Source organism: Dioscorea cayenensis, chromosome 20 (assembly GCF_009730915.1).
Source record: "Dioscorea cayenensis subsp. rotundata cultivar TDr96_F1 chromosome 20, TDr96_F1_v2_PseudoChromosome.rev07_lg8_w22 25.fasta, whole genome shotgun sequence".
NCBI classification, from domain to species: domain Eukaryota; kingdom Viridiplantae; phylum Streptophyta; class Magnoliopsida; order Dioscoreales; family Dioscoreaceae; genus Dioscorea; species Dioscorea cayenensis.
Genome location: NC_052490.1, coordinates 32,149,547 through 32,174,591, shown reverse-complemented (window position 1 = coordinate 32,174,591; position 25,045 = coordinate 32,149,547). Strand labels below are relative to the sequence as shown.

Sequence of the window (25,045 nt, the reverse complement as noted above, 5' to 3'; positions counted from 1 at the left end):
TTTTATTTCTGTCCATCTGTCTCAATTTTTTTTTAATAAATGTCCCATCCATATGTATGGTCCGTGAACTGATTTTTTGTGGGTCAAAAGTTTAAGTATTCGTTGTCACTTATTCATCTAACGAGACTAACCCTTTGACTATGTATAAATTAGAAAATTCATATTTATACTATTCATGAAGCGTAAAGTCAAATCTGAACACCGAAAGACTTTCTGTGTGAAACTCCCATGCCTTGTTTTTTTATATTACTGTTTGATTTTATTAATGTTTTTGGATAGGATAATACCTCCGTCACCATTAACTGAAAATCAAGGGGTATATATATATATATATAAATATACCTTTGTAAAAGGATATATATGCAAAAAAAAATTTTATCAAAAGGAACAGACAGCCCGAAGACATTGCTAAATTGTCAGAGACATGCACAAATCTCGGTAGAGCAAGTGGGGGCGGGGCCGCACATACATGAGTGTTGGGACCACACACACAATCACCGCTCACATCTCCCAGGAATGTGACAGAGAATCGAACTCTCACCACTCGGTGAAGAGCTCTATCGGCGATCCGTATATCAATAAACCAATTAATAGTTGACAAGGGTACATATGCCATTTATCCTATCCTTCAATTCCGAGTCCCTGAGACGCTGACACGAGTTAGTCTAGTCTGAGACAAATGGCCCTTACAAATTTGTAAGTATTTCAGGGTGTGTTTTAGAAATTTTACCATTCTTTCGAGCACGAAAGGAAGTAAGATTTTTCTCGGTAGAGACTAGAGAGTGAGGTCGACGCGCGGCGCGCTCATGGCGAGTCGCTCCCGGGCGCATACCCACACGCAATCCCCTCGTGCCCTTTCTTTCTCTATATATCCACCGCCATGTCCTTCTCCAATCTCTCCTCTTTTCCTTCCCTTCTAGGGTTTGTGGTTTTCCATTCTCTCATGGCGCTTTGTGGGATCAAGGTTTTTTCCTGCCTTGATTATCGGGATTCGATCTGGAGATCCAGGGATGGTGTTTCGTTTGTCGGAGGTGTTGGTCGGATGGGATTGGTTGAGTGGAGAAGGCGGCAAAGGTCGGTGAGATGCTTGGTGGGTAAAGCTGGGATGGGGACTGCATCTCGAGGAGTGGATGTTGAGGCTGAGGAATTGGGGCCGGTTTTGAAGTTTAAGATGGACGATTTCGTTGTTGCTAACTATGTCAGCATTGGTCTCCATGGCAGGGTATGTTTCTGTGATTATGAATTTGATTGCTTTTTTTTTTTCTTCGCTTTGATTTTAAGATTTTTGTGATTTTTTTTCTTTAATTGATTAATGGGGGGTTTTAGGCAGATGAGATGATCTTTGAGGCGACAGTGAGCAATCCGGACAAGTAAGCTTAGATTTTTGTTAAAAATGGAAGCATTTGCTAATTTGAACTTGAACTGAAGTTAATGCGGTTGATTACAGTATGTTGTATAATGCAAGAGTGGTGCTCCGGCAGCTCAAGAGCACGCAAGCTCAGCGCAGAGGCCGACGAGCGCTGGAGGTTGGTCTGCTTGTTAATAAGTTTGAGCTGTATTTCAGTGTTGTTTTCTGTCGTGTGTATGTTGAGTTATAGGAGATTACACTTCCCACTATGAACTATTGCATTATGAGAGTTTTGCATGGAAATACAGGTCTTGAAGAAGCTTGCACGTCGGCAACTCATGTACCACTGTTATTCGTTGCAAGTTTATGGCTTTGTATCACCAATAAGTGGCGAGGATGATGAATCTTTCACCCTAGTCCATGGAGTGAGATTTACTCTTTGTAAACTCTGCAATGCTTAAGCTATAATATTTTCTTTCAGGACTCATCGAATGTACTTGCCAATTGTTTGAGCTTGATTAACAGTTTCTGAGTTGTCTTATGTCTTAATTAAATGTTCAGCAATGAATATTGCCTGAGATTATGGGTAAATCTTGTCTTTGTGCAGTATCATGGGAGTTATTCTTTGCAACATTGGCTCCAACTGACAGATTGGCTGCCAACTTTAGAAGCCGCCTTGACATTGGATGAGGAGTGTGTTAGGAGGATAGGGGATGACAAACTAGGAGGACCTGCTGTTACACGACAACTACGGCTGACCAGGATTCTTATGCGAGATCTTTTGATTGGTGTAAGTTGGATAGTTTTTTGATAACGGTTTGTGGGAAACTAGTAGCAGTATCTGGAACACTAACTGTCATCTCTCTGCTTTTGGTCCTTAAGGTCAATTACTTACACAGCCATGGTTTGGCTCACACTGAATTAAGGCTGGAGAACGTGCATATTAGCCTGGTTGACAGACATGTCAAAGTGAGTAACAGTGTTATCCTTCTAAAGATGATCACCGTGTATTATGCTCTATATAGATGCTAGACATGTAATGCATTAAATTATGATACAATCAGATTGAGCATATGATAAACATGAAAGTCTTCACTATATCTAGTTGTGTAATTGAAGTATATAAGCATCATGTAATGAAGGACCAATATTTAAAATTTAAGTTAAATATAACTAATAACATTGAATAGTCATAATCTAAGCTAACTGTGATGGCCATCATGTCCATCCTCTGGTAAGTCACTAAAAAGTAATTTAGATTCTCTCTCCTTATCATTTTCTACACTAAGCTGCTAACAATATGCAAGGAAAATGATCTATAATTTAACATACTCTAATTCATGTATAACGTCATAAATATCACAAACTTGGCTTCATACTCAAGTAAATTTATGTGTTTGCATCAGACTCTTTCTCAGTCTTAAATGCAACAAGAGCACATTAGGCAAATCTCTAGATGCATGTAACTAATCTATTTGAGAAATGTGTGAAAGTGTGCTAGGCAAACTGGGAAATATGCCCATTACAATAGATGTGCCAATGGCAATGATAATTTTTGTTGGTGATTGATGAAGACATGGTTTACCACTTCTAGTTAATACTATTTGTTCTTAGGTAGGCATATTAGGAAATGCTGTTGATTTCTATGAGAACAGTACAAACAGTAGCGCAACAGATGGAAACATCAATCGGAGGCAGTTAATGATTGCATTTGATATGAGGTAGAGGCAATAATTTCTATATTCTGCACGAAATTAGTTGTTATGGTCTTTTCCATGATGTATGTTTTTTCATCATCCTCAGATGTGTTGGATTCATCATGGCAAAAATGGTTCTGAGGGAGCTTATGGACTCTTCAATATTTATCAAGTTTAAGACTTTCTTGTTCAAGGTTTGTTTTCCATCAGTTTAGTTGCACTTACAAACAATTTGATGAAATATTAGATAGGGAAAAAGTTTTAAATGCGCCCTTGTATAATTGGACTTATCCTTGGTAAAATTATTACATGTGAAAATCAAGGCCTATGTGTGTAGTTGATGATATATTGCTTATCTTGAACAGATTTACACATGGAACCAGACTTAAGCAAATCATACTACAAATGATAGTTTATAACATGAGGCTCTGTGGCATTAGAAACTGACAAAATTCCTCTTTGGCCTCAAACAAGCCTTTTGAATGTTGAAGTTTGAATAGGTGGAATTTGTCTTAACAGGACTAACTGGCATTTATGTTCAGGGAGCTTTCACTCAACTATTGTGTGTCTACAATTGCAGGGAAACTGCCCGTCTGGCCTACGTGAGTTTCTACTTCCAATTCTATATCGAGACTCTCATTCTGGAAATGCTGGATTGCAGGTCTCTATAACTTTCTCCTACATTTCGTTGTGGGCTTTTCCGGTCATTTACGAAATATGACCATCTGGTGACTTTATTATAGATTCTTGATAGGAACTGGGGTGCTGGCTGGAACCTTCTATCATTGCTCCTTGCCACAAAGCCATCTGAGAGGATTAGGTAATCTTGGTACTAATAATGTGGGTTATATCACTGTATGGCCTTATGGGGACATTTGTTGATTTATAATCTACAAACGTCCCTGGGATAAACCTCAACCCCACCCATCCGTTCTCCCTCTCTTACTTTTTCATCTCTGTAGATGGCGTATTTTGTTGGAATATTATGTGAGTTGTAGAAATGCAGGTCTGCTGAAGTACAATCAAGAAGGTTATTTGACTGTCATCTGAGTCATTACTGTTTAAAAATTACCACCCGTTTGTAACTAGAAGTTGAGCAGAGTGGGATGTTTCTGTTTTCTTTCTTTTTCAGTTGTGTGGACGCACTGCGACATCCATTTCTTTGTGGACCTAAATGGCGTGTAGACTCATCCATGGATCTCATCAGGTGGGGTTTAGGTTCAACTGCTGTAAGAATAGTAGAAGATTACATCTACGTCCCGCGTCAGGTAAATTAACTCTTGTTTAAATTTGGAATTTCACACACATATGTTATTATGTTCCTGTCATGTTCTTTTTTCTGTTTGCCACTCCAGTTCTGTTTTCACGCACTAACTTCTGCTACCCACATCTTAATTTTTCACTGCTGTGCAATCATTTTATACAGCGTAACAGGATAGCTTATTTCATCGAATTGATGGAGTTGCTAAATCCTCATCTAAGAAGGAAGGTAATAAAGTTATCGATTTCTTCTACAAGCACTTTGTCTTCCTATTATTCTGTTTTTGGACTCTATTGTTTAATTTTCACAAACATTTTTTATTCTTTCATTCAAATATCTTCAGGAATATTCTTGCTGATATTTTTAGGTCTCCTGCCTATGTTTCCAAATCAGTAGCACATTCATGTGGAGCTTTGAAAAGCTTTAATTTCTTGTTACCTACTTAATTTCTTCCTTTTGATGTGCACTTAATTTCTATCTTCTTTTGAAAAACTGTGAAATTGCTTTTGACACAGATTGCAAAACAAAGTATAGCAAACATAAGTGACTACTCTCTTTGTTTGCTTTTTCTCAATTCCTTTCTTCCATCGGCTTTATACTGAACAAATGAGTTGGAGAGCAACAATAGTATTTTGACACTTGAGTTGTTATTAATTTAGCACCATCTTTTCTGTACACAGAATTGGGTTGATCTCCTCCCTGGTAGATGGCGTCTGTTGTATTGCACAGGAAGGCATTTAGGCCTGACACTTCGGCAACCTTCATTAAGAGTTCTTATTGGCAATGCATACCTAACCTTTACTCAAGCCTCTGATTCAGATGGTTCAACTCTTCTACTGGCTTCTGATATCGATTTCAAAGTCATGCCTGGACAACAATGGCCACATGACAAATCTGGTGATCTTGGCAACTTGCAAGTCAAATCTTCACTCAAATTAGCCTTTGGACGGAGATTGTATCTCAGAGAAGAAGACATTGAATCCCAAAACATATCCTCTCAAGAATTCGTCGCCAGGAAAACATATGGCAAGAAATGGAAGAAAGGCAAGACCAAAGAACCTCCATTCAGTCTCCCTGCAGCAAAGCTCATATTTGGTGACATCGATGTGTCAGTGAGCCTTGGATCATCACAATCAAATGTTGATGTGGCACAGAGGGTAATTCAAGAGGTTCGGACACAAATCCCCCCGGAGATGTTTGATGTGTCAAAGCTTGTGTGTGGGACTTATGTAGATTCTAGGATGATGGTTCTCCGTGGGGTCAGTGGATCTGCATTGCTTTTCACCAGGTCGCCTTATACTGCTGAGTGCTGACCATTCATGAAATTCAGTCACTTGTAAATTGCATAGTTGTTTGTATAAATTAGGTTTTGTTGATGCGTTGTTCTTTGGATAGAGCTTATCACTGTTGAATGATTTCAAACTGCAATATGGGGTTTGAAGTCTTTTTTAAAAATATTTATTTGAAATATTAATTTTAAATATTTTAAAACTTAATGTCTATTAATGTTAATAGTTTAGGAAAGAGTAACAATTGAGTATATTTATCCGAATAATTAAATTCTACCAAGAAGATCTTAGCAGGATAATATTTAGAAAATGGAGGCTACTCTGATTTATGATTATTATTATTATTGTTGTTGTTATTGTTATTATTACTCTGATGATGCCCAAGGTGAGGAGAATAACAAACGACTGCATTCGGAGTAGTAATGAAATAGCCTTTGCCCTAAAAACTATATGGAATGGATCAAATAGAAATCAACACAAGCATGGTCAAGAAGTGCCTCTTTCAATTGTTCTAGTGAACTCTTATTACCCGTTCAAATCTGACAAAACACGAACTCAAGGGGCTGGGCCATCCCTTAAAATGCTCAACACCACAGATTAATTCATGTTCTGGCCATTGCAATCAGAGAATCAAAATGAGCAAGCTTTATATCAAGACACAAAATATCTCTGTTGATCGCAAGAACCTAAATTAGATAATGTGTCATAACATGAAGACCGGATAACAACTAATGTTCGCTAAAACGGATTTTACAATAAAATTTCAATTGAGAAAATGTAAAGTTCCAAAGCTCGTAGACAGAGACACAGGCATCAAAAAGATCTTGCTTTTACAAGCACTTGGAGAACTTGATACAGACACGTCATCCTATCAATGCATATTTATGCCTCCCAGGTTTATGATCAGTGAAGCAAATGGGACAACAAAAATCATGCGGTAAGAAGAAGATGCTGCAAAACAAATCCATTAAAATAATTAATACATTTGACAAAAGAATTGTAGACACATGGGAGAGATAAGAAGTCTTATATACTTCTCTTAAATCAGGCCTTGGCGCTGTAGATCAGTGTACGTTTTCTTATTATAAATGTTACCCTCCCTGTCTTCATATTCTTCTTCAAGATCTGGCCGCCACTTGTTCAGCCCTTGCCGTTCTTGTATTCTCTCCCACAACTTTTTCGCCTCCTGCTTACACAATTTGAACATGTAGGTTTTAAATACTTTGAGGTGCAATATCCACGAAGTAAAAATATGATGTGAAACACAAGGTAGCTTGAATCATGATCATACATCTTGATTTAGACGATACCAGAGTATTATACCTTTTTTTTACTGCTAGCATCAAGAGTATTTTTCTTAGGTACATGATTTCATTAGTCTCCATGTTGAATGGAGATGTCAAGGACAATTACTGGACAAGATAAATTGTTTGATAATTGCTATAGAAGCACAAATCTATATTTGAAAACATAACACTTTTAGAACAAAAAAATAAAACAAATCTGTAAGCTCAACAAATAGACAATTCATTAATGATTTAATGATATTAACAAGGAAGCCCCCCATACAAAAGAGTACATGCATAACTTGCATACCTCAATAGATGTAATTTCGTTGAAGTTCTTGGTATTAGGTATGTTGAGGCAGCGCATTCCATGCTGATGTCGCCACTCCTTGAAATGACGCTCAAAAGCCCTGCGACCCCAATAACTGTGGTTCCCACATATCTCGCATTTAAATTCCTGGGATGCATGGTTACAAAGCAATCCAGAGTGATAAATTGTATCATAATCAAGATTAACTAAGAAAACTAAGAAAGCAACTTTTCAAAAGGTCAAAAAATTAATAATAATAATAATAATCAAGATCATGTGAAAACTACACCTTCAGATAATGTGGAAAATAGACACACAAAAGACAATTTCATAGCTGGCATTCTGAACCTAAGGCATGTCTTCAACACAACTATTAAGCACACTCTAAATCATTCACAATAATAATGGAAATGATAACTCAGAACAAGTCATGTACAATTCCATAGCCATGACTATAGTCATGAAACAAGTCGCTGGCAATGACTATAGTCTATAGGTTTATATTTTGGCACATGATCATTCACAAAGAGAATCTAACACCGATTTCAAAAGAACTTGTTTCCCACTATCCACCATAAAAACTAATAATGTTTTAGAACAATTCAATTGAACAATCATACAACTAATTCAGTGACAGAGAATGCTTTAAGATCATATTATTCAGACAAGTCTTATATGGAGACGTAACAGTGGTCTCATCTTATGAAAGTCAGGTAAATTACCTGGCCAAGACCATGAAGCTTATAGAGCCAATATGGAATTGGCTTTCCATCCCATCCCATAGGCAATTTAAGAGGATTGTAGATCTGCTGCTCCTCATCATCACTTTCAGTATCTGCTGGCAATTCTTCCTGTTTGATACAAAGAGAACATGTTAATGGAACTGACCTATAGTTTTGTCAAGGAAAAATATCTTGAGAAAATTTAATTGAGCATAAAATGTATAAACTTATATAAAATCATATTAAGATTTCTAAACCATCACAGGAAAGTATTTATAATCCGCATAACACAAAAATCAACTTCAAATTGCATGTTAACCTCTTCACGCTCTGCTTCCATTTCTTCATATGTCAAAGCTTGCTTCTTCTCAACATTTTCTTTTGTTTGTTGCATAGTCTGAGCACAGAGGAAATAAGAAGAAATCAACAACCAAAGCCAACAGAACCAAATATAATCTATAAACAACAAGAAACAACTTATACAGTTGAATCTCGAAAATTTTAAACAATTTGTTTGAAAGTGCTTCTGCAGATAATTTGGATACAACCTTTGCAATTACTCATGTGAAGAAAGCTAGATCACCGCAATATAGAAAAAATCTTAATTAATTTGCCACATGTCTACGATTGTCAGTTAAATTTTTAACATAAATATGCTAATCTTGTCTGTTGTCCGTTTACATATACAAGACGAAACTCACCCAGTATTAACTTCAGCATTCTCTTGGTGGATGGGTTAATGGGGTTAGGGTTAAATTTTTTGAATTTGTTTTTGGAGGGAAAACTTTTACAAATAAATATTGTAAAAAAATAATAATAATAATAATAATAAAAGAAGATTGGTGGGACAACCTAACACAACTTGGGTGTTAACGACTTTTGGTTAGAGGTGGTGGAATACCCTCGGTCCCATGATGTCCCCCAACCAAGTAGACCTTAGTTTAAATAGGGTGCAAACCTACCTAAGTTACATAGTACAAATAGGTATAAGACCGTAATTCACAAAATAGCTGTAACATTTATGGTATAATTACCCTTGTTGTTTTGCAATTTTATGTCAACGACCTTCTTAAATGCCTAAGCAGGCCTTTTAATTGGCCAATTTAAACTCCCTGGTAACCTAGTACCAGAATAAGGACTTTTTTTTTCAGTTGGTAGACACTGGTAAGATTCTGTTAAGTATTCATGGAGGTTCTTTTACTTAAAAGTTTAAAACCACACTACAAAGCAAAACCAGCATCTTTCTTTCAGGTCCAGGTTTTACTTTGAATTTAGAAGCGACCCATCTAAACAGACTACACTCTGGGAAAGACTAAAAAATGGAGGTTCTTCAATAAAATCATCAAAAGACTAACAAACCTCTTGTAGTATTTCACACAAACGCTGCATCTTAGCTTCCATCAAAGCAATGTCCTTATTGGAGTCGATTTGCTGTGAGTTTAAATTCACTCCATTTTTCTCAGAACCACGTGACCCTTTAGCAAAATGCTTTTTATCCAACAGCTCCAAGGGAGTGTGCTGCTCAGAGAAGTAATGACAAAGACTTCAGAATAGAGTGTGTTATGAGCAAGTATCATTACGACAATTTTAAAATTTAAAGTGAAACAAAAATGGCCAAACACAACCAAAAGTTGGCAAATTACATATCTAATGCTTAAAGGAATAAATATTTTTGGATTATTCACACTTTACTAATTACTACCCATTTGAAAAGAATTTTGAGAAATAACACAATCAGCTGGTGATATGGCATGTGCCATTAGAGCAATGAATTATTAGTCAGCAATCCACAAGTTTCAAATCAATCCACATATGCATTTACCTTGGTCAGAAATAGACGCTCTGCACGCTGCTGAATAGTGCCACCGGTTTTCAATCCACGAGCTGCTAAGGCCTGTGGAAAAAAGCACGAATACTTAGGGGCTGTTTGGTTGTCTGTAAGTGAAATTACAGTGTAAGTGAAAATGCTGCATTTCTATTTACATCACTGCTGTTTGGTTTGCTGTAACTGAAAATGCTGCATTGCTTTTTAATTTGTTTGGTTTGATGTAAGTTAGAAGATATGGTCACCATGTAAGTAGAGAGGGTGAGATTACCCCCAATATATTGTATTATTATTAATTATTTAATGCATTTTAAAAAAATAATTTAAACTAAAATAATTAATTTAATTTAATTTAATTTAATTTTTAAATTAAATTAAATGATTTAATAAAGTATTTATTACATTTAAAAATAATAATCAGAAACTCAAATAACTAAGCCAAATAATAATAAGAAACTTAAATAATTAAATACTAACTCTAAATAATTAATTTAACTCTCCCCATCTACTCTTAACACTAATGTAAATTAATTAATTAATTAACTTAATAATAATTTTATTAAATTAAAAATATATAAAATTCTTTAATTTTATATAAAAAAATATTTTTTTTAATTAAAATTAAATACAAATTGGTATATTTTAAATAAAAAAATAAATTTAATAAAATATAAATAAGTATAAGTTTAATTATATTAACAATTGATTACATGTAAGTTTTCATTTTCTTTTAATGCATAATTTGGAGAGTGAAGAATGGTGATTTTAGCCCAAATGTTTTGCTGCATTTCAACTTACAGCAAAATTTGTTGTAAGTTGAAATGCAGCAAAAGTACACAAAACTGCAAAACTGTTTACATGTAAAACTGATTTCACAGCAAACCAAACAACATTTTACATGTAAAACCAGTTACATTACAGCTACTTACAGCTAGTTGCAGGTAACCAAACAGCCCCTTAGTTCAAAAGGGCAATCCAGGTTTTATTTAAGATATAAGATTTTTCATATTTACATAAGTCAAGCAGAAACTACAAAATTTGCAGTGGATAAACTTGATGAAAAACAATAACTAAGATGTCTGGCAAGTTAAAACCCATAGAGAAAACACTCTATAATTATATACACCACTATCATCTCGATACCAGATGGAAATCTAACAGAAAAATAATTGACTAATGAAAGAAGTTGACAGTGCTGCGAGTACAATAACACAAAAAAGGTTTTGACAATGAAACTTTCTGATTATTTTCTGATTAATATGGAAACCATCTTCTACAAGAATCTGATACACTAACCAAAAAGAGGTGGACAGTAATGCAAAAGGCTGCTAATCAGAGAACCAAACAAAAAGAAAATTACAGGACAAGAGTTAATGCTTAAAATGGTTTCAAGACCATCATGAGGAAAAAGGACAGATGAAACTATAAATCAAAAAACTTGAGCAAACTATCTGAAAGGGAAGAAAACAACTTAAAGCCATATGGATCTCGTAAAGAAAATAGAATCAAAAGTTGTTGAGGCTTAATTTAAAAGTATTGCAGGGTAATTTCAATATATAAAGTTCAGCAGGCCCCTAACAGACATAAGATATTTAACAGTCATTGAAATTAGAAGCACTCTAGATACAAATAATTCATTTTTTAGCAAAGAAATTTAAGAAAACTTAGCAACAAAGAGAAGGGATCTCCATAGATCGAAAAGAACTGGGAACATTAAAAATAAAAAAATGTAAAGCAATACAAATGCAAACCTCTTTTAATTTTTCAGGGCCCAGTTCAATGAGTTCTTCGACAGTGCTGTAATAATCAAGATCAACAACAGATTCCAGGAATGAAATCTGCCCATTTTCCAATTCTTTTTTCTCCCATCCAACTATCTTACTATCAGCCCAAAGCTCTTCAAAGTCAGCCTCAACCTGCCACCAAGAGCAGGATATTGAATTGATTTATTAATTAACGTTATATAACATTAGCTACATTAACATTAGTTAAATTAGTTTTATGCAAACACACAAGCAAAAACCTTGAAATTTGAGGGAAAAAACACAAAACAAGACAAGAAAATAACTTCAAATAGAAAGAAACAAAGAAAAAAGAACTGCACCTTTGAAAATAAACGACCAAGGTCTTGCAGGGGCTCCCTCCGCTCAAAGAATGATGTTAAATATTCCAAAATGTGCTCCAAATAATCTCTGTACTGCCTGCAAAAATGTGCCACGGAATAAGATAGCTTTGAGCAAATCAAGTTGATGGAAAGTCATTGGAATAAATGTTTTGAATGATGTACAAAATTCATCTTTCGAGGTAAAATTTACAAGCAATTATCACAACAATAAACAAATTGTGATATTTAAGATTGACAAATAAAAACTACCTAAAAGAGCAAACCCAACAGAATCCGCAATAGGATCATTACCTTGTCAGTTTTAGGTTTAAAGGAATCTTGTGAGTATGCGAAAATGTATCCAAATATGCAGAGTATTCAATAGGCTCTCCAAATTTTGAGTTGATGTACTCATTGAATAGTTCATGCATGTCTAGATAGCGACCAAAAGCTTCCTACAGGCAAAAAAATTTCCCAACAGATGTCAGACTCTAAGAAAGATAAGCAATGGCAAAACTATAAGGGGTTTTAAACATAAACAAATGCATACACAAACAGAGAGATAATGCTTCATTAAAACTGCTCATATTATACATGGACAACAGAGTGATCGTCCAAATCTTACCATGCATGCCACCATGATCCTAAACGCAGAATCAAAAAATCCTGCAGGAATTAAGATGCATATATCACAACAAAATCACAAACAACTTTCAATACACTATTTACTTATCAAAAGAAGAAAAAAGAAAAAATCCATGGAGAAATTTTGAATCTATAACAGGAATTAAGATAAGAAACATAGAAAATAAGCCGGTGGATGAATGATTATTACTTTCCCGAGCAGTAAACAAGACTCGATTTCGAAGAGCATAACACTTTCATAGCTAGGATGAGATCTAATGGCTCTTCTTCTATAATGACCCCTCTCATGTATATTATAACAAATATATCACATCCAACCTCGTGGCACCATGACTTCACAAAATAGAAGCTCATGATCATCGAACAACTAAACCAGGTTCACCTAAAATCAGGCTCTACCTACTATATCTCAAGCAAGTATTCCACTCCCATTTATGTTAATGTCTTGGTTACATGGTTGATTATTGACTATAGATCATCCATCAAGACAACCAAAAATGCGAAATAATTCATTGAAAAACTAGTGATCTGAAAAGACTTATGGCTTGCGCAATTAAGAAGATCTTGAAACTCTGAATGAATAAAAAAAGGGAATAGATCTAAGATCATTTTCCAAGATAATTAGAACTTTTAGGGGTCATTACACTGATCAATAAGTTTTGGCATTGCCTTTTACTAGACCTTATGCACAATCAACTCAACCCGGAATAAATTAATCAAGGAATAGAAGGCTTCAATTATAAGAGATCTGCAACTTAACCAGCCAAACCCAAAGGCATATTGATCAATTGCTAAGAGACCATTAACATTCAAAGTGGTACATACAACTTAGTATGAAACAGTAGGAACACCAAATCTTGTGATCCAAGGATATCAGGACTTGTAAAACAAGTGCTCAGGCACATACAGGAAAAGTAATTTCCAGTTACAATAAACAGGACATAAAATCCATCATTATCATACGATTCATACCATCGAGAGACCGTTATGGCGCTAGTATGTATAGGTCCTATAGGAGTACAAGCTATTCAATATCCTACAAGAAAATCAGTACCCTCAAGCCAGCAAGACATAGCAGGACGCAATCTCACTTATAATGGAAGGCATGGAACTAAGACAAAAAAAGAAAGAACTTTCTTAGGCATATATAAATACATATACACTGTGTCACATAAATATTTTCGCAATAAACTGCACTATCGTCTGATCTCATAATTAATCACCATCAACACAACTTAAATGCATGGACAAAGAATGGCACTAGTTCTAAAGCATGTCAACGTAAAAAAATCACCCAATTAGATGTAAAAAAGGAGAATGTAGAATACCTCGCCGCTGAACTCTACATACGGCTCTTCTTTGAGCAGCTCCTCAAACTCCTCAGTTGCATCAACTACACGAGCAGCCGGATGGCGCCTGTGATACTCCCGAATCTGTTAAGAACCATTCAAGAACAAAAATTGAACAAAATAATTCCAATGAATACGAATGAGCCACAACTTATTTTACTGAAACTCACCTCCTTCAACCGATCATAGAAAACACTGAACAAGTTTATCCCGGTCGCCGTCTGTCCTCCCAGTACCGCAATCTCGTCCCTCCTTGCATTATCCTTGTCCTCATAGATCTCAATCTTAAAAAACAAATACATAAACCGAAACATCACCCAAAAATTAGCCCAAAAAAAATAAACAAAAGAGGAAAAGAAAGCGAAATATATAGGATAGAGAAAGTACAAGCTTGTGGGTGGTATTGATGATGGAATCGATCATATTCCGAACACGGTGGTTCTGGAAGAGGCGCTCGCGGTTGTTCGTGGGCTCCCGCTGAAGTTCCCTCACGACAAGGCGCTCCAGCCGCTCCACATCCTCATGCGCCGACCGCGTCACCTCCAGAAGCGTTGACGACATCGCCGGAGAGTGAGCAACGGCAACAGAGCAGCTCCTGCGTTGGATCTAGGGTTTGCTTCCGAGCTTGGGTAATGAACCCGAAGACCAAAGAGAGAGGGTTTGGGGGAAGGGTTTTTACTTTTTAAAGAATGCGTTGTCGGTCTGCTGCTCCGCGGGGGAGCATTTAGTTTGATATTATTGGTTGCATCACTGACCGTACATTCTGCGGGCCATGAGACGATGGAAACAATCCAACCGTTTATATCGCGTGGATCTGTAAGGAATTCGTTAAGATATCTGGCCCGTTTGATCCTGAATGGACGGTGATCTAACCCTCGGCTTTGTGATATTGTTGATGAATTTATATTGGGTAAATGACCCAAATGGTTACTAAACTATGCGCCAATTCCTATTTTTGTCATTGAAGTAAAAAAAATTTCTATTTGAGTCACTAAACTTATTAAATCCTTCCAATCAAGTCACTCATGTAGACAACGTTAACGGAAGGCTGAGCTGACTTGCCACCTCACCATTGGCTTCACCCCGTCAGCGACAGCCACACATTGTTCATCCTCACCATTTCCCTCTTATATACAAACAACTCCTTCATCTCCTTCCAAACTCCTCTCTTTCTCTTCTTCTCTATCTTCTCCATCTCCTTCTCCATCTCTTCAACCTTCATCTACTCCTCCCCCATTATCATCACCTTTTTCTTCCTCTCCTTCTCACTACTACTCAGCTTATCTCTATTAATGAGCACCTCCCTTATCCTCATATGCTCAATTATGGGGTTAATACCAAACAAGAGAGGATCAATACATGCATAAAATCTCCTTCAAATTCTACATGCTGCCATTGACGAGCGTCCAAATAAGGCATGCATTCATGAGCTTGAGTCCATGATAGCCATGCAACTCACTAAAGTCTCCAATAAAGATCTTTTAACCCATGTTGACATAGAGTGCATGAAGAGAATACTTAGTTACTTTCATTGCAAGCAGTGAATGTGAATCAAATGCAAAAGAAACAGAGGATGAAGAGGCTTGTGTGCATGCTACACAGAATGAGAGGTTGCCGAAGGTTTGTAGCTCAAGTGTTGGTTATTGGGCAAATAAAGATAAGAGAGGTGCTCATTAATGGAGATAAGCTAAGTAGTAGTAAGAAGGAGAGGAAGAAGGTGATGATAATTGGGTGTTGGGGGGGGGGATAGAGCGAAGAGAAAGAGAGGAGTTTGGAAAGAGGTGAATGAGTTGTTTAGACGTAAGAAGGGAATTGTGACAATGAACAGTGTATAGATGTCGCTGACGAAGCGAGGCTAATGGTGAGGTGCCAAGCCAGCTCAGCCTTCTGTTAAAGTTGTTTGCCTGGGTGACTTGATTGGAAGGAATTGATAAGTTTAGTGACTCGAATAGAATTTTTTTTTTACTTTAGTGACTAAAATAAGAATTGGCACATAGTTTAGTAACCATTTGGGTCATTTACCCATTTATATTAAGGAATTCTAATGTATTTTCCGGTTTAAAATCAACTTCCAAATATTTAAAAGAGCATTTAAAATGTTTAAACTATAATGAAAAACAAATATCAAGAAAAAAAACATAAACAATTATTTTATATAAAACTGTCTATAAAATAAAAAAAATATGGTATAATTTGATTATGTAAGAAGTGTAAATGATTATTACAAAAATTATAACATATTTTATTTGTAAAGAATGAGTGTTTGGTTAAAAAAAATAAAAAAAAGGTCGCCGAAAAGTGGACGGATCACTAATAGGTTGGTGGCTAGATTAAAAAAAAAAAAATTTATTTGATTTCATAATATTTATATTATACTATAATTTTATATTTTAAAATAAATACCCAAACAACCGATATGGTATAATTATCAAAAAATGTTAAATTATGGTATATTATAAAAATTATATAATAACTTTGGCTTAATCAAACAGGCTAAACATTTACTTCTATAAACTTTAGGATCTCAATGTCATTACAAATATTCGAGGGGTGTATATGCAAATAGATACCCTTTATCGGGTAGAGACGAATACAAGTCCCGGTGAGAACGCATCGCACTTCGTCTGAAAGGCCAGGCCGCGAAGAAAGGGCGGGAGAAGCCGAAACCCTAATCGTCAGCAGATGAAGGACGAGCTCATCGGAGGAGATAAAGGTCGGGCCTTGCCCGTCGATACCACTGTTCCTCGATGGCTCTGCCAGAACTGTCGTAATTCTCTCTGCATCGTCGGCGCCGAGTATTATTCTGACAAGTTTTTCAGCGATCCCTCTCGCTCCGGTTTGGTTTTTCCTCTTCCTTTCCTCTTTAAATCCGAAATTCCCATAAAAATTTTTCCCAATCTGTTAACTGAATCGCCTTTTTGCATCCGTTGCATGATTTCTGATGTTTATATTCCCATTTTTTTTTCATGTTTATGCTGAACTGATTCGAATCCGGCGCGCAATACGTTCAATTTGATTTTTTAGTTGCTAAGTTGATTTCTTTGTTGGTTCCTCACTCTCGATTAATCAAATTTCTTCTTTCATCAGGAGTTGTTTTTCCATTTAGCATTGGAACCATAATATGTGTATTCTTGATCCAGTTTGTGAATCTCTATCAAGCTGCTATTCTGGCATGGAATATAATTAGAGACTCATCCTTTGTTTTTCTGTAGGTTTTCAGGCCTCCACAGTTCAAGGAAGTGTGATGGGATCCAGCCGAATGGACCATTCATATGTGGTATTAGCAAAACAAAGGACTCCGGGTCATGGTTTGCCACCTCGCCCCAGAAGCGGTGCTACTAATTCAGAGGGCAGAATCGATGATTCATATGTAGTGGTGTCTCCTGCTGGCGCTTCAATGTTTGACAATGAGCACTTGACTGAGGGAGGTGGGTCTCATTCCCCTGCTCTTCCTGGGAGCAGTCCAAGCAGTCCTTTGCAAGCAAATAATTCTGGGTTCCATTCAACAATAACTGTCTTGAAGCGTGCATTTGATATCGCCACGACACAGACACAGGTAAGAATACGCATGGGACTTGTTTAGTGTTCAGTGAGTGCTTGAACTGTTAGATCAATTTTCAAACATTTGACATGATCTTTAAAAATAAATTGTGTATTACAATAGGGTATGAGTCTTAGTTTCTGATACTGGTATAGACAGGCCCTCATGGCCAATTTAGTAGCCAATGTTTGATTACTTCTTTGTTATCACATGCACTTTGCACTTTTTCTATAGGTTGAGCAGCCTTTGTGTTTGGAATGCATGCGGATCTTGTCTGACAGACTTGATAAGGAGGTTGAAGATGTGAATAGGGACATAAAAGCTTATGAGGCATGTCTTCAACGTTCTGACCTTGAGACATATAATGTTCTTAGCGAAGCTGATTTCCAGCGGGAGAAAATGAAGGTGATTAAATTGATTTTCTTTTTTATTTCCTTAATGAAATTTAATGCTGAATGCATGCCGTTACTTAATATTGTAGTTTATGCAGGCATATCATCACTAAGATTTTGTTGTTGAATTTATTTTGAATTTTCTCTTCAATTATGTTACTAGCAATATACATTTGTCATCTAAAGCTAAGCTACCACTAAACTAAACTTAAGCTATGTAGGATATCATCACTAAGGTTTTGTTGTCAAATTTATTTAGAAATTTCTCTTCAATTATGTCACTAGCAATTTATATTTTGTCATCTGAAGCTAAGCTACCACTAGACTGAACTTAGGCTATGTATATTTAAAACCTTTTATTGTTTCTGTACCTACTTTTTGCTCGGGTTAGGAGAATTATTCATTGTAAGCAATTTGCTGATCAACTGCTCATTTTCAATAATTATGGTTTACTAAAATTCATTGAGTTCAGTACTTTGGTTCTATTAAGTTTCATTTAATAATGCATCAAAGAAGCTGCGGAAAGAGCAAGCCTTCCATTACGGGTGCACATTTTATAAGAAGAGTTTTGCGCATATGTGATGGTAAGACTACGTTCAATTTGAAAGAATTAAGTCAAAACTGGAATGTCTTTTGTACATTGGATTTTACAAGTAACTGTAGTATTTGAAGATATATGCAATAAAATTAAATAAATAAAAAAAACCCTGAAGTTCACCATGATCACAATCTAACCAAATTTTATTTTAATCTGAACAATGGCATATGCATATCTAAAATGTTGTGCCCGTGCATTTACCAAAATAGCCATTGATGATATGCCTCATTCCCTCATAATTGTTGATGCTCAAGGTTGAGGAAGAAGAAAGAAAACTTCAAGCTGCAATTGAAGAAGCTGAAAGGCAATGTGTAGAGGTTGATGCTGAAATGAAGGAGTTAGAATCAAAATCAAATCATTTTAAGGAATTAGAAGAAAGGTAGGTGCTTCTTTTTACAATTTTTTTGGTATGCTTTCTGTATTTAATAACTTCAACAATTTCAACTTGGTTCTGTTTCTTGCAAATACAAAAGGATCTTTAACAAGTTGAGTTTGAGTTATGTTTTTCCAATTATTGAACATGATTGGTTTTCTTGTGGAAAATTTGCCTCTTGGAAAGTATTTATTTTAGTTAAATTTGGTGAATTTTTGCACTAGATTTTGATTCTCAAGCAGCAGTTATCTTCAAACCCAAGGGATTGTGCAAGGTGCAGAGTGCATTAGGACTATCCCAATCTTAAACCACACTGATGTGGATGACTGATTGCTATTGCCACTATATGATGCCTCTTTCCTTATCTTGCCCTCATGTTTTTATTGATTTTTTCCCAGAAGCTGCTCGTTTTTCTTTAGAACTTAGAGAACATCATATATAAGCCCTGAAAAACTCATTTTGGATGGCACTATCTTCTCTGACCTGCATTGTTTTCTATTATTATGTGCATATGTTTCGTATCTTGACCTATCTTTAAGATAGACCAATGTCCACTTAATGTATCTTTCAAAGTAGGTGGTGTATTTTATTAATTTGGTGATCTGAAAAATATTTTCAAGTAACAAGCATCTGACATGGTAGAGAAAATGTTGTCAATTATTCTAGAAACTATGAAAGTCATCCCAAAGTTTCTGGTATTATCAACTTCATGGCTCTTTTCTAGAGAGATGTTACATTTGGACTTCATGGGTTCTTTATTCCAAAATGAATCCCTATACAATTATGTGGAAGGTGCATGGTTATTGACCATTTGATGCGATCGTGCTTTTTAGTTTTTCTGTCTTTGCATAAGATCTGTCCTGTTATTTGTGTTCATGTTGAAAATTAGAAATTTCGAATAGGTTAAAATTTGGGATAATGATATTGAAGAATTGTTGCCATTTCTGTGTGTCAATTTCCTATGTTACATTATTCTATGCATCTTAATTGTGACCTCTATGATTGCTGTTTTTCCCTTATAACAGGTATTGGCATGAGTTCAACAATTTCCAGTTCCAGCTGACCTTACACCAGGTGGTTTTCATGAATCCTTTTATGTCAGCTCTAGTCTATGTTTTCCACAAGCTATTCCATAGGGTTCTCTGCAAATTTTATTGTTCTTTTTGTATTAGTTCAAGATAGCTGTGCAAGGTCGCTATGAGTTACAATAATAAAAAGAAAAGTAGTATGGTTTAAACTCTCATCCTATATTTTAGTATATATCTTAGAACCATTGTAGTGGTGCTAATAGCCTGGTTGTCTTCATGATTGTTCCTAGAGAAACAACACACATGATGTTTGTGGAGCATTTGTCCCTTCGGGGTTCTGGGAGTGCATGCTATACAAGACTTCTAACAATTTTAGTAATAGAATTGCACCAAATGGTAAATTCTAAGGTTAGATGGTCTCTTTTTGGCAGCTATGATCATATGTTCATTTTATTTGTCTATTTATTGCACAACTACTGACGGACCTTTTAAATAGCCGCATCTTTTCTAATGATAGCTTTCTTGGGCGACGTAGAAATCATTGTATCTCAGTATTTAGTTCTTCCATAATATAATTGTATGTGCATACATTGTTATATCTTGCTCTTCAATTCTGATCTTTTGTTGCATTAAGCATTCTTTTGCAGTATGTCAGTTTCTTATAATATGTTATCTTCTAGATACTTGGCAGATGGTTTGTTAAGAGCGGTTACAGTTTTTTATGTACATAGCTTTGTTATATGTTCAGTAGACTCATCAAACCAGAGCTTGATTGACATGACAGGAAGAGAGGGATTCCATTTTGGCCAAGATTGAAGTTTCCCAAGCTCACCTAGAATTGCTGAAGCGCACGAATGTGTTGAATGATGCATTCCTAATCTGGCATGATGGTGAATTTGGGACCATTAACAACTTTCGACTTGGTCGTGTTCCCAAGACACAGGTGATTTTGTCTCCACGCTTGCCTTTTTCTTGAAGATTATGTTTGTCCGCCAAGTTCTAATTTTACTTTATACATATATATATTTTCTGAACTTCATTGTTTTTTCTTGGCATGTAATACTCAGTTTGTATCTAGGATATGTCTGGGTTTCATTGAATTTCACGCATTCTCTAACTATATCCTTGTGTTTTTTATATGTTCATTTTCTGCTCTTAAATTAACTTATGCTTCAAGTATTTTCGGGTGTTGATTTTCCACCTTTGTTTTTTATTATTATTTATGTGTCAGTACAAGAATCTGAAATAGAGATTTCCAGTATGTTTCATTGCTCCATGTGAACCTTGCTATTCATTGTGACTGTTTGACAAGGCCATTTGAATCTTGTTAGGTTGAATGGGATGAGATAAATGCAGCATGGGGGCAGGCATGTCTGCTTCTGCATACAATGGCTCAATATTTTCGTCCAAAATTTCAGTATCCTTGCAGTGGTATTTGATTGACATTGACATGATTTCTTTCTATTCTTGTATTTGACTGCCATAGCTAGGATAGTAATGATATTGTAAGCAACCATTAGCCATGTAGGCGATAGCCAAAGAAGTGCACTTTGGTGTAGTTCTTGTTAAATCTGATACACATTCATAAACATGTTTTATTACTGAAAAGAATATTATAACATTCAATGAGAGGGCTGCTGAGTGATAAATTAGAGAAGCATTAGCTTAGGAGAAGGGTGCTGCTGACGTGGTATAACCATGAGAAGTGTGTTTCAAGGGGGTATGCCTGAGAAGACATCTGTCTATTTGTCGATCTTGAGTTATATGACCAGGTTAGTAAGATTACCACCATTAGCTATTGTATGGATAGTGCTTTTTAGTGTTTTGATTCATCTTTTATTTGCACCTTTGAAATGAATTTATGCCTGTAATTCTCAAATTTGTTTGTGATTGAGTTCAGAACATGCTCATGTGCACACATGCATTTGGGGCAGTGCCTTTTAATGACTTTGTTTCATCTTTTTATGTCATGCTACTTTTGAAATGAGTTTAAGTTTGTAATTTGCAAATATGTTTCTGATTGAGTTTCATAACATGTTCTCATGCACACATGCACAAATGCATGAGACTTCACTTGCACAACCACAAGCAGTTTTGTACCTTGCCCAGCACATGTTTCACGGTTATAGCATGGATTATATACTGAAAACTGAATTTTTTTTTTTAATTATAATTTGTTACTGGATGGTTCCTTTACTTTTTGTTGAAAGATATCGTATCAAAATTCTACCTATGGGAAGTTATCCACGTATTATGGACAGCAGCAACAATACATATGAATTGTAAGTGCTCTTGTTAACTTCATTTTGTTTTTCTTCATGTTTCAAACTAAGTTTTATTGTTATTATGCAACTTATTTTTACTGTCTTTGGCAAATTGATATCCATAGGATATAGATGGTTCTTTAACATTTCCGCTAGTCTAAATCTAGCATATGTTACATATCTCCGTAATGTTGAACTTCCACTTTATGCATTATTATATTTTGGTGAAAATGTGGCTAATTGCCTTTCATTAAATTAAGAAGTTCACATGGCACTATCAATTAGCTTAAGGGTCTTTTCTTCTTTTCAATACTTGTTGTCATTATAACAACAGAGATTTCAATTCCTTCATGATGCCACTGCAGCATCCCTATATGGACAGCTGGTTTCAGTTGTCATTATCCTATTATAATTGCACTCAAATCTTGAAATGAATTTCCTACTATAGTTGGTTGGCAGCTTCTTCTTTGTATTTCTAGTTCAAGCTCACTCGCGTGCAGGGATTTTTTATCAAATGGGTCATGATAAATTTTGAGGATGAGAAGTAACATCATCAAGTTTGTTGTTGCTTTCTGCTTTCTTTCAGAATTTAAAGTATTGGGTAGTTTTCTTGAATTTATTCTCACTTGCTTGTTTTAAGATTATGCCTGTTTGCTTTTATTTCCTTTGTGCTGATAAATAAAAGTTGATAGTTGAGGTAGGCAAGCTAATAATTGAAATGCCAGTTACTGTTGATGATTATTGTGGAAATGTGTTATTGCCTTCTGAGTTCTGTCTATATGTGTTGTTCACAAGTTTAATGTGGTCAATTTGATCATACCAATTTTTGTATCAATTCAGATTAGGTTGGATAAAGTGGATAGGTTCCGTAGGTTACTATCTTTCAGAAAGCTGGGATCTAAACCTATAAAATTCAAGTCTTTGAGAAAATTTTGAAGATGTGTCTGTTAAAAATGATGTAGGTAGTGTCCTTTCCTTATCATCCCTCTTCAATGCTATGGGTAAGTGCAATCACAATGCTAATGCTAGTGTTATCACTGATGCACGAAGGGTTCATTGGAAAAAAAAAATGTATATTGGGCAGAATTAATGAAACATACTTACGGTGTTTATAGGGCACCATATGGCAAGGACAAGCCACCAGCAAATACTGGCAATTGTTTTTTTTTTAAGTCACTAAGGAGGTAGTAAGCTCTAATAAATTCATGGTTTATCTACTTTATTTAAAAAAAAAAAGAGGGAGCAAGCAGTATGGGAAAATATGAGAAATAATGGATATTAGTTAACATAAAATTTTATAGAATGCATCTTTCGCAAGAAAACAGTACAACAAAAATCCCCGTCATTCAATCTCGGAAAAGAGGTGTCTGATTTCATTTGGAGGACAACATTTTGAACATTTTTTCAAATGTATTATCTTCTCTCTGATTAGGTGAAAGATAATCTGAGGCATCTCATCAAACATACTTTTCAGGTTTGGTCCTGTCAACCTATTTTGGAGCACTCGCTATGACAAAGCAATGACATTATACCTGACGTGCCTCAAGGAATTTGCTGAATTTGCTTACTTGAAGGACCAAGAAAACAATATACCACCTGAGAAATGCTTTAAGCTGCCATACAAGTGAGTGTTCTTGTACTTATTGTTCCCTTCTCTAATTTTACGCGACAGAAACTAAAACCATACATCCATTAGTTTGTAATGAGATAATGCATGACCAAAACACCAAAAGCAGCGCCATCCATTGCCTTTGTGTTGGACAACATAAACTCACATCCTTTCTTTTTCCATTATTGCTGAAACAGTGTGTTTTATTGTTCATAGGATTGAGAATGATAAAGTGGAGGGCTTCACCATTACCCAGAGTTTTAACAAACAGGAAAACTGGACAAAGGCTCTGAAATTCACAATGTGCAATCTTAAATGGGTGCTATACTGGTTTGTTGGGAATACCAGCTTCCAGCCTCTCTCGACGATGGCCTTTTCTCATGCCGAAGCTCGGACAACCGGAACTGCAGGTGCAAAGCAATCTTCTGAATCTAGAAGCTGACCAAAGGCATAACAACGTTCATTCCTCTGCTTGTACATACAACAACAATGCTGAAGTGTTGTTATTCCTAATGTGCAAAGTTAACAAAGAATCCCAGTTAATCACATTTATGGTTGTGATTTTATTTTTATTGATAAATGCTTAAGAACACCTACCATGTGCTCATTCAGTTCTGGAGATTTGTGAGGAAGATCTACTTTAATTGTTTTTGTCTTTTATGTAGTTTCGGCAAGTTTTAGGGTTGGGTGGGCACACATGCACAGTTGAGTGGACCTGTTCTTGAAGGCCTCATGTTCATTTTATTTTATTTTATTTATTTTTTGAGAATGCAGATGAATAGTTTACTATTCATTATTAGTATTTCTTTATTTATCTCTTTAACCAAAAATTAATTAAACGTTTTATTGAGCTATAAGGAAATGCCAACTAATGTCATTAACTTGTCCATTTTATCAACATTTGTGATAAAAAAAAAAATTATCTCTGTTATTATCTTAGACTTTTTCTGAGTTGGGAGAATCAATTATTCTATGAATCTTATACTCTAAGTTTATAAAATTATTTATTTCAAGATCCAAGAAAGATAAATTAATCTTTTTACATTATAAATCACATAAACATTGTGTAGTATTATTATATTTAAAAGCATGGCATGTATATAAACCCTTACAAAAATTCACATTTGTTTTGGTTATCTACCTTCATAGAGCACCCATACTAAGTACTACACCTATCATAAAAAAAAAAATGATCTGATTTTTTTTATTATTTTAAATTCATTTTATTATTCGGTTATTTTTTTAAAAATTGGTTGACTTTGACCTTATGGTATACATGTATAGACATCCATTATATACATATATATAAAGAAATTTCGACATATGGTTATACAAATTATAGATTTTTAAAAGAAGATATAAATATAAATAATACATGTGATCCCACACCCACATGCACACATC

The 25,045-nt window shown here is 35.4% G+C and overlaps 3 protein-coding genes across 4 annotated transcripts; 2 read left to right on the top strand and 1 right to left on the bottom strand.

Annotated features, from left to right (window-relative positions):
* The first annotated feature begins 737 nt into the window (after positions 1 to 737).
* Positions 738 to 5,682, top strand: LOC120251945 (probable plastid-lipid-associated protein 14, chloroplastic). 2 transcript variants are annotated; one of them, XM_039260595.1, is made up of 13 exons: positions 738 to 1,222; positions 1,327 to 1,370; positions 1,448 to 1,526; positions 1,657 to 1,773; positions 1,956 to 2,138; positions 2,231 to 2,317; positions 2,963 to 3,069; positions 3,152 to 3,239; positions 3,626 to 3,706; positions 3,789 to 3,865; positions 4,178 to 4,313; positions 4,472 to 4,534; positions 4,987 to 5,682. In XM_039260595.1, the coding sequence occupies exons 1-13, from the start codon at positions 881 to 883 to the stop codon at positions 5,617 to 5,619; spliced, it is 2,037 nt and encodes a 678-aa protein (XP_039116529.1). In that variant the 5' UTR covers positions 738 to 880; the 3' UTR covers positions 5,620 to 5,682. The 2 variants fall into 2 exon arrangements, with proteins under 2 accessions (XP_039116529.1, XP_039116530.1); XM_039260596.1 differs by having other exon boundaries at positions 1,101 to 1,222; positions 1,331 to 1,370.
* Positions 5,683 to 6,217: 535 nt separating this feature from the next.
* Positions 6,218 to 14,485, bottom strand: LOC120251946 (splicing factor SF3a60 homolog). Its single transcript, XM_039260597.1, has 13 exons — positions 14,224 to 14,485; positions 14,007 to 14,120; positions 13,816 to 13,920; positions 12,155 to 12,297; positions 11,843 to 11,939; positions 11,490 to 11,654; positions 9,736 to 9,807; positions 9,273 to 9,431; positions 8,233 to 8,310; positions 7,914 to 8,042; positions 7,192 to 7,338; positions 6,630 to 6,781; positions 6,218 to 6,546 (listed from the first exon to the last, which is right to left on the bottom strand). The coding sequence occupies exons 1-12, from the start codon at positions 14,395 to 14,397 to the stop codon at positions 6,635 to 6,637; spliced, it is 1,530 nt and encodes a 509-aa protein (XP_039116531.1). The 5' UTR covers positions 14,398 to 14,485; the 3' UTR covers positions 6,218 to 6,546; positions 6,630 to 6,634.
* A 1,949-nt stretch (positions 14,486 to 16,434) lies between these two features.
* LOC120251550 (beclin-1-like protein) lies at positions 16,435 to 24,395 on the top strand. Its single transcript, XM_039260106.1, has 10 exons — positions 16,435 to 16,672; positions 17,049 to 17,392; positions 17,612 to 17,782; positions 18,622 to 18,746; positions 19,766 to 19,814; positions 20,553 to 20,711; positions 21,100 to 21,185; positions 21,979 to 22,050; positions 23,507 to 23,656; positions 23,858 to 24,395. Exons 1-10 carry the CDS (start codon positions 16,519 to 16,521, stop codon positions 24,081 to 24,083), a joined length of 1,536 nt encoding a protein of 511 aa, XP_039116040.1. The 5' UTR covers positions 16,435 to 16,518; the 3' UTR covers positions 24,084 to 24,395.
* The last annotated feature ends 650 nt before the right edge of the window (positions 24,396 to 25,045 follow it).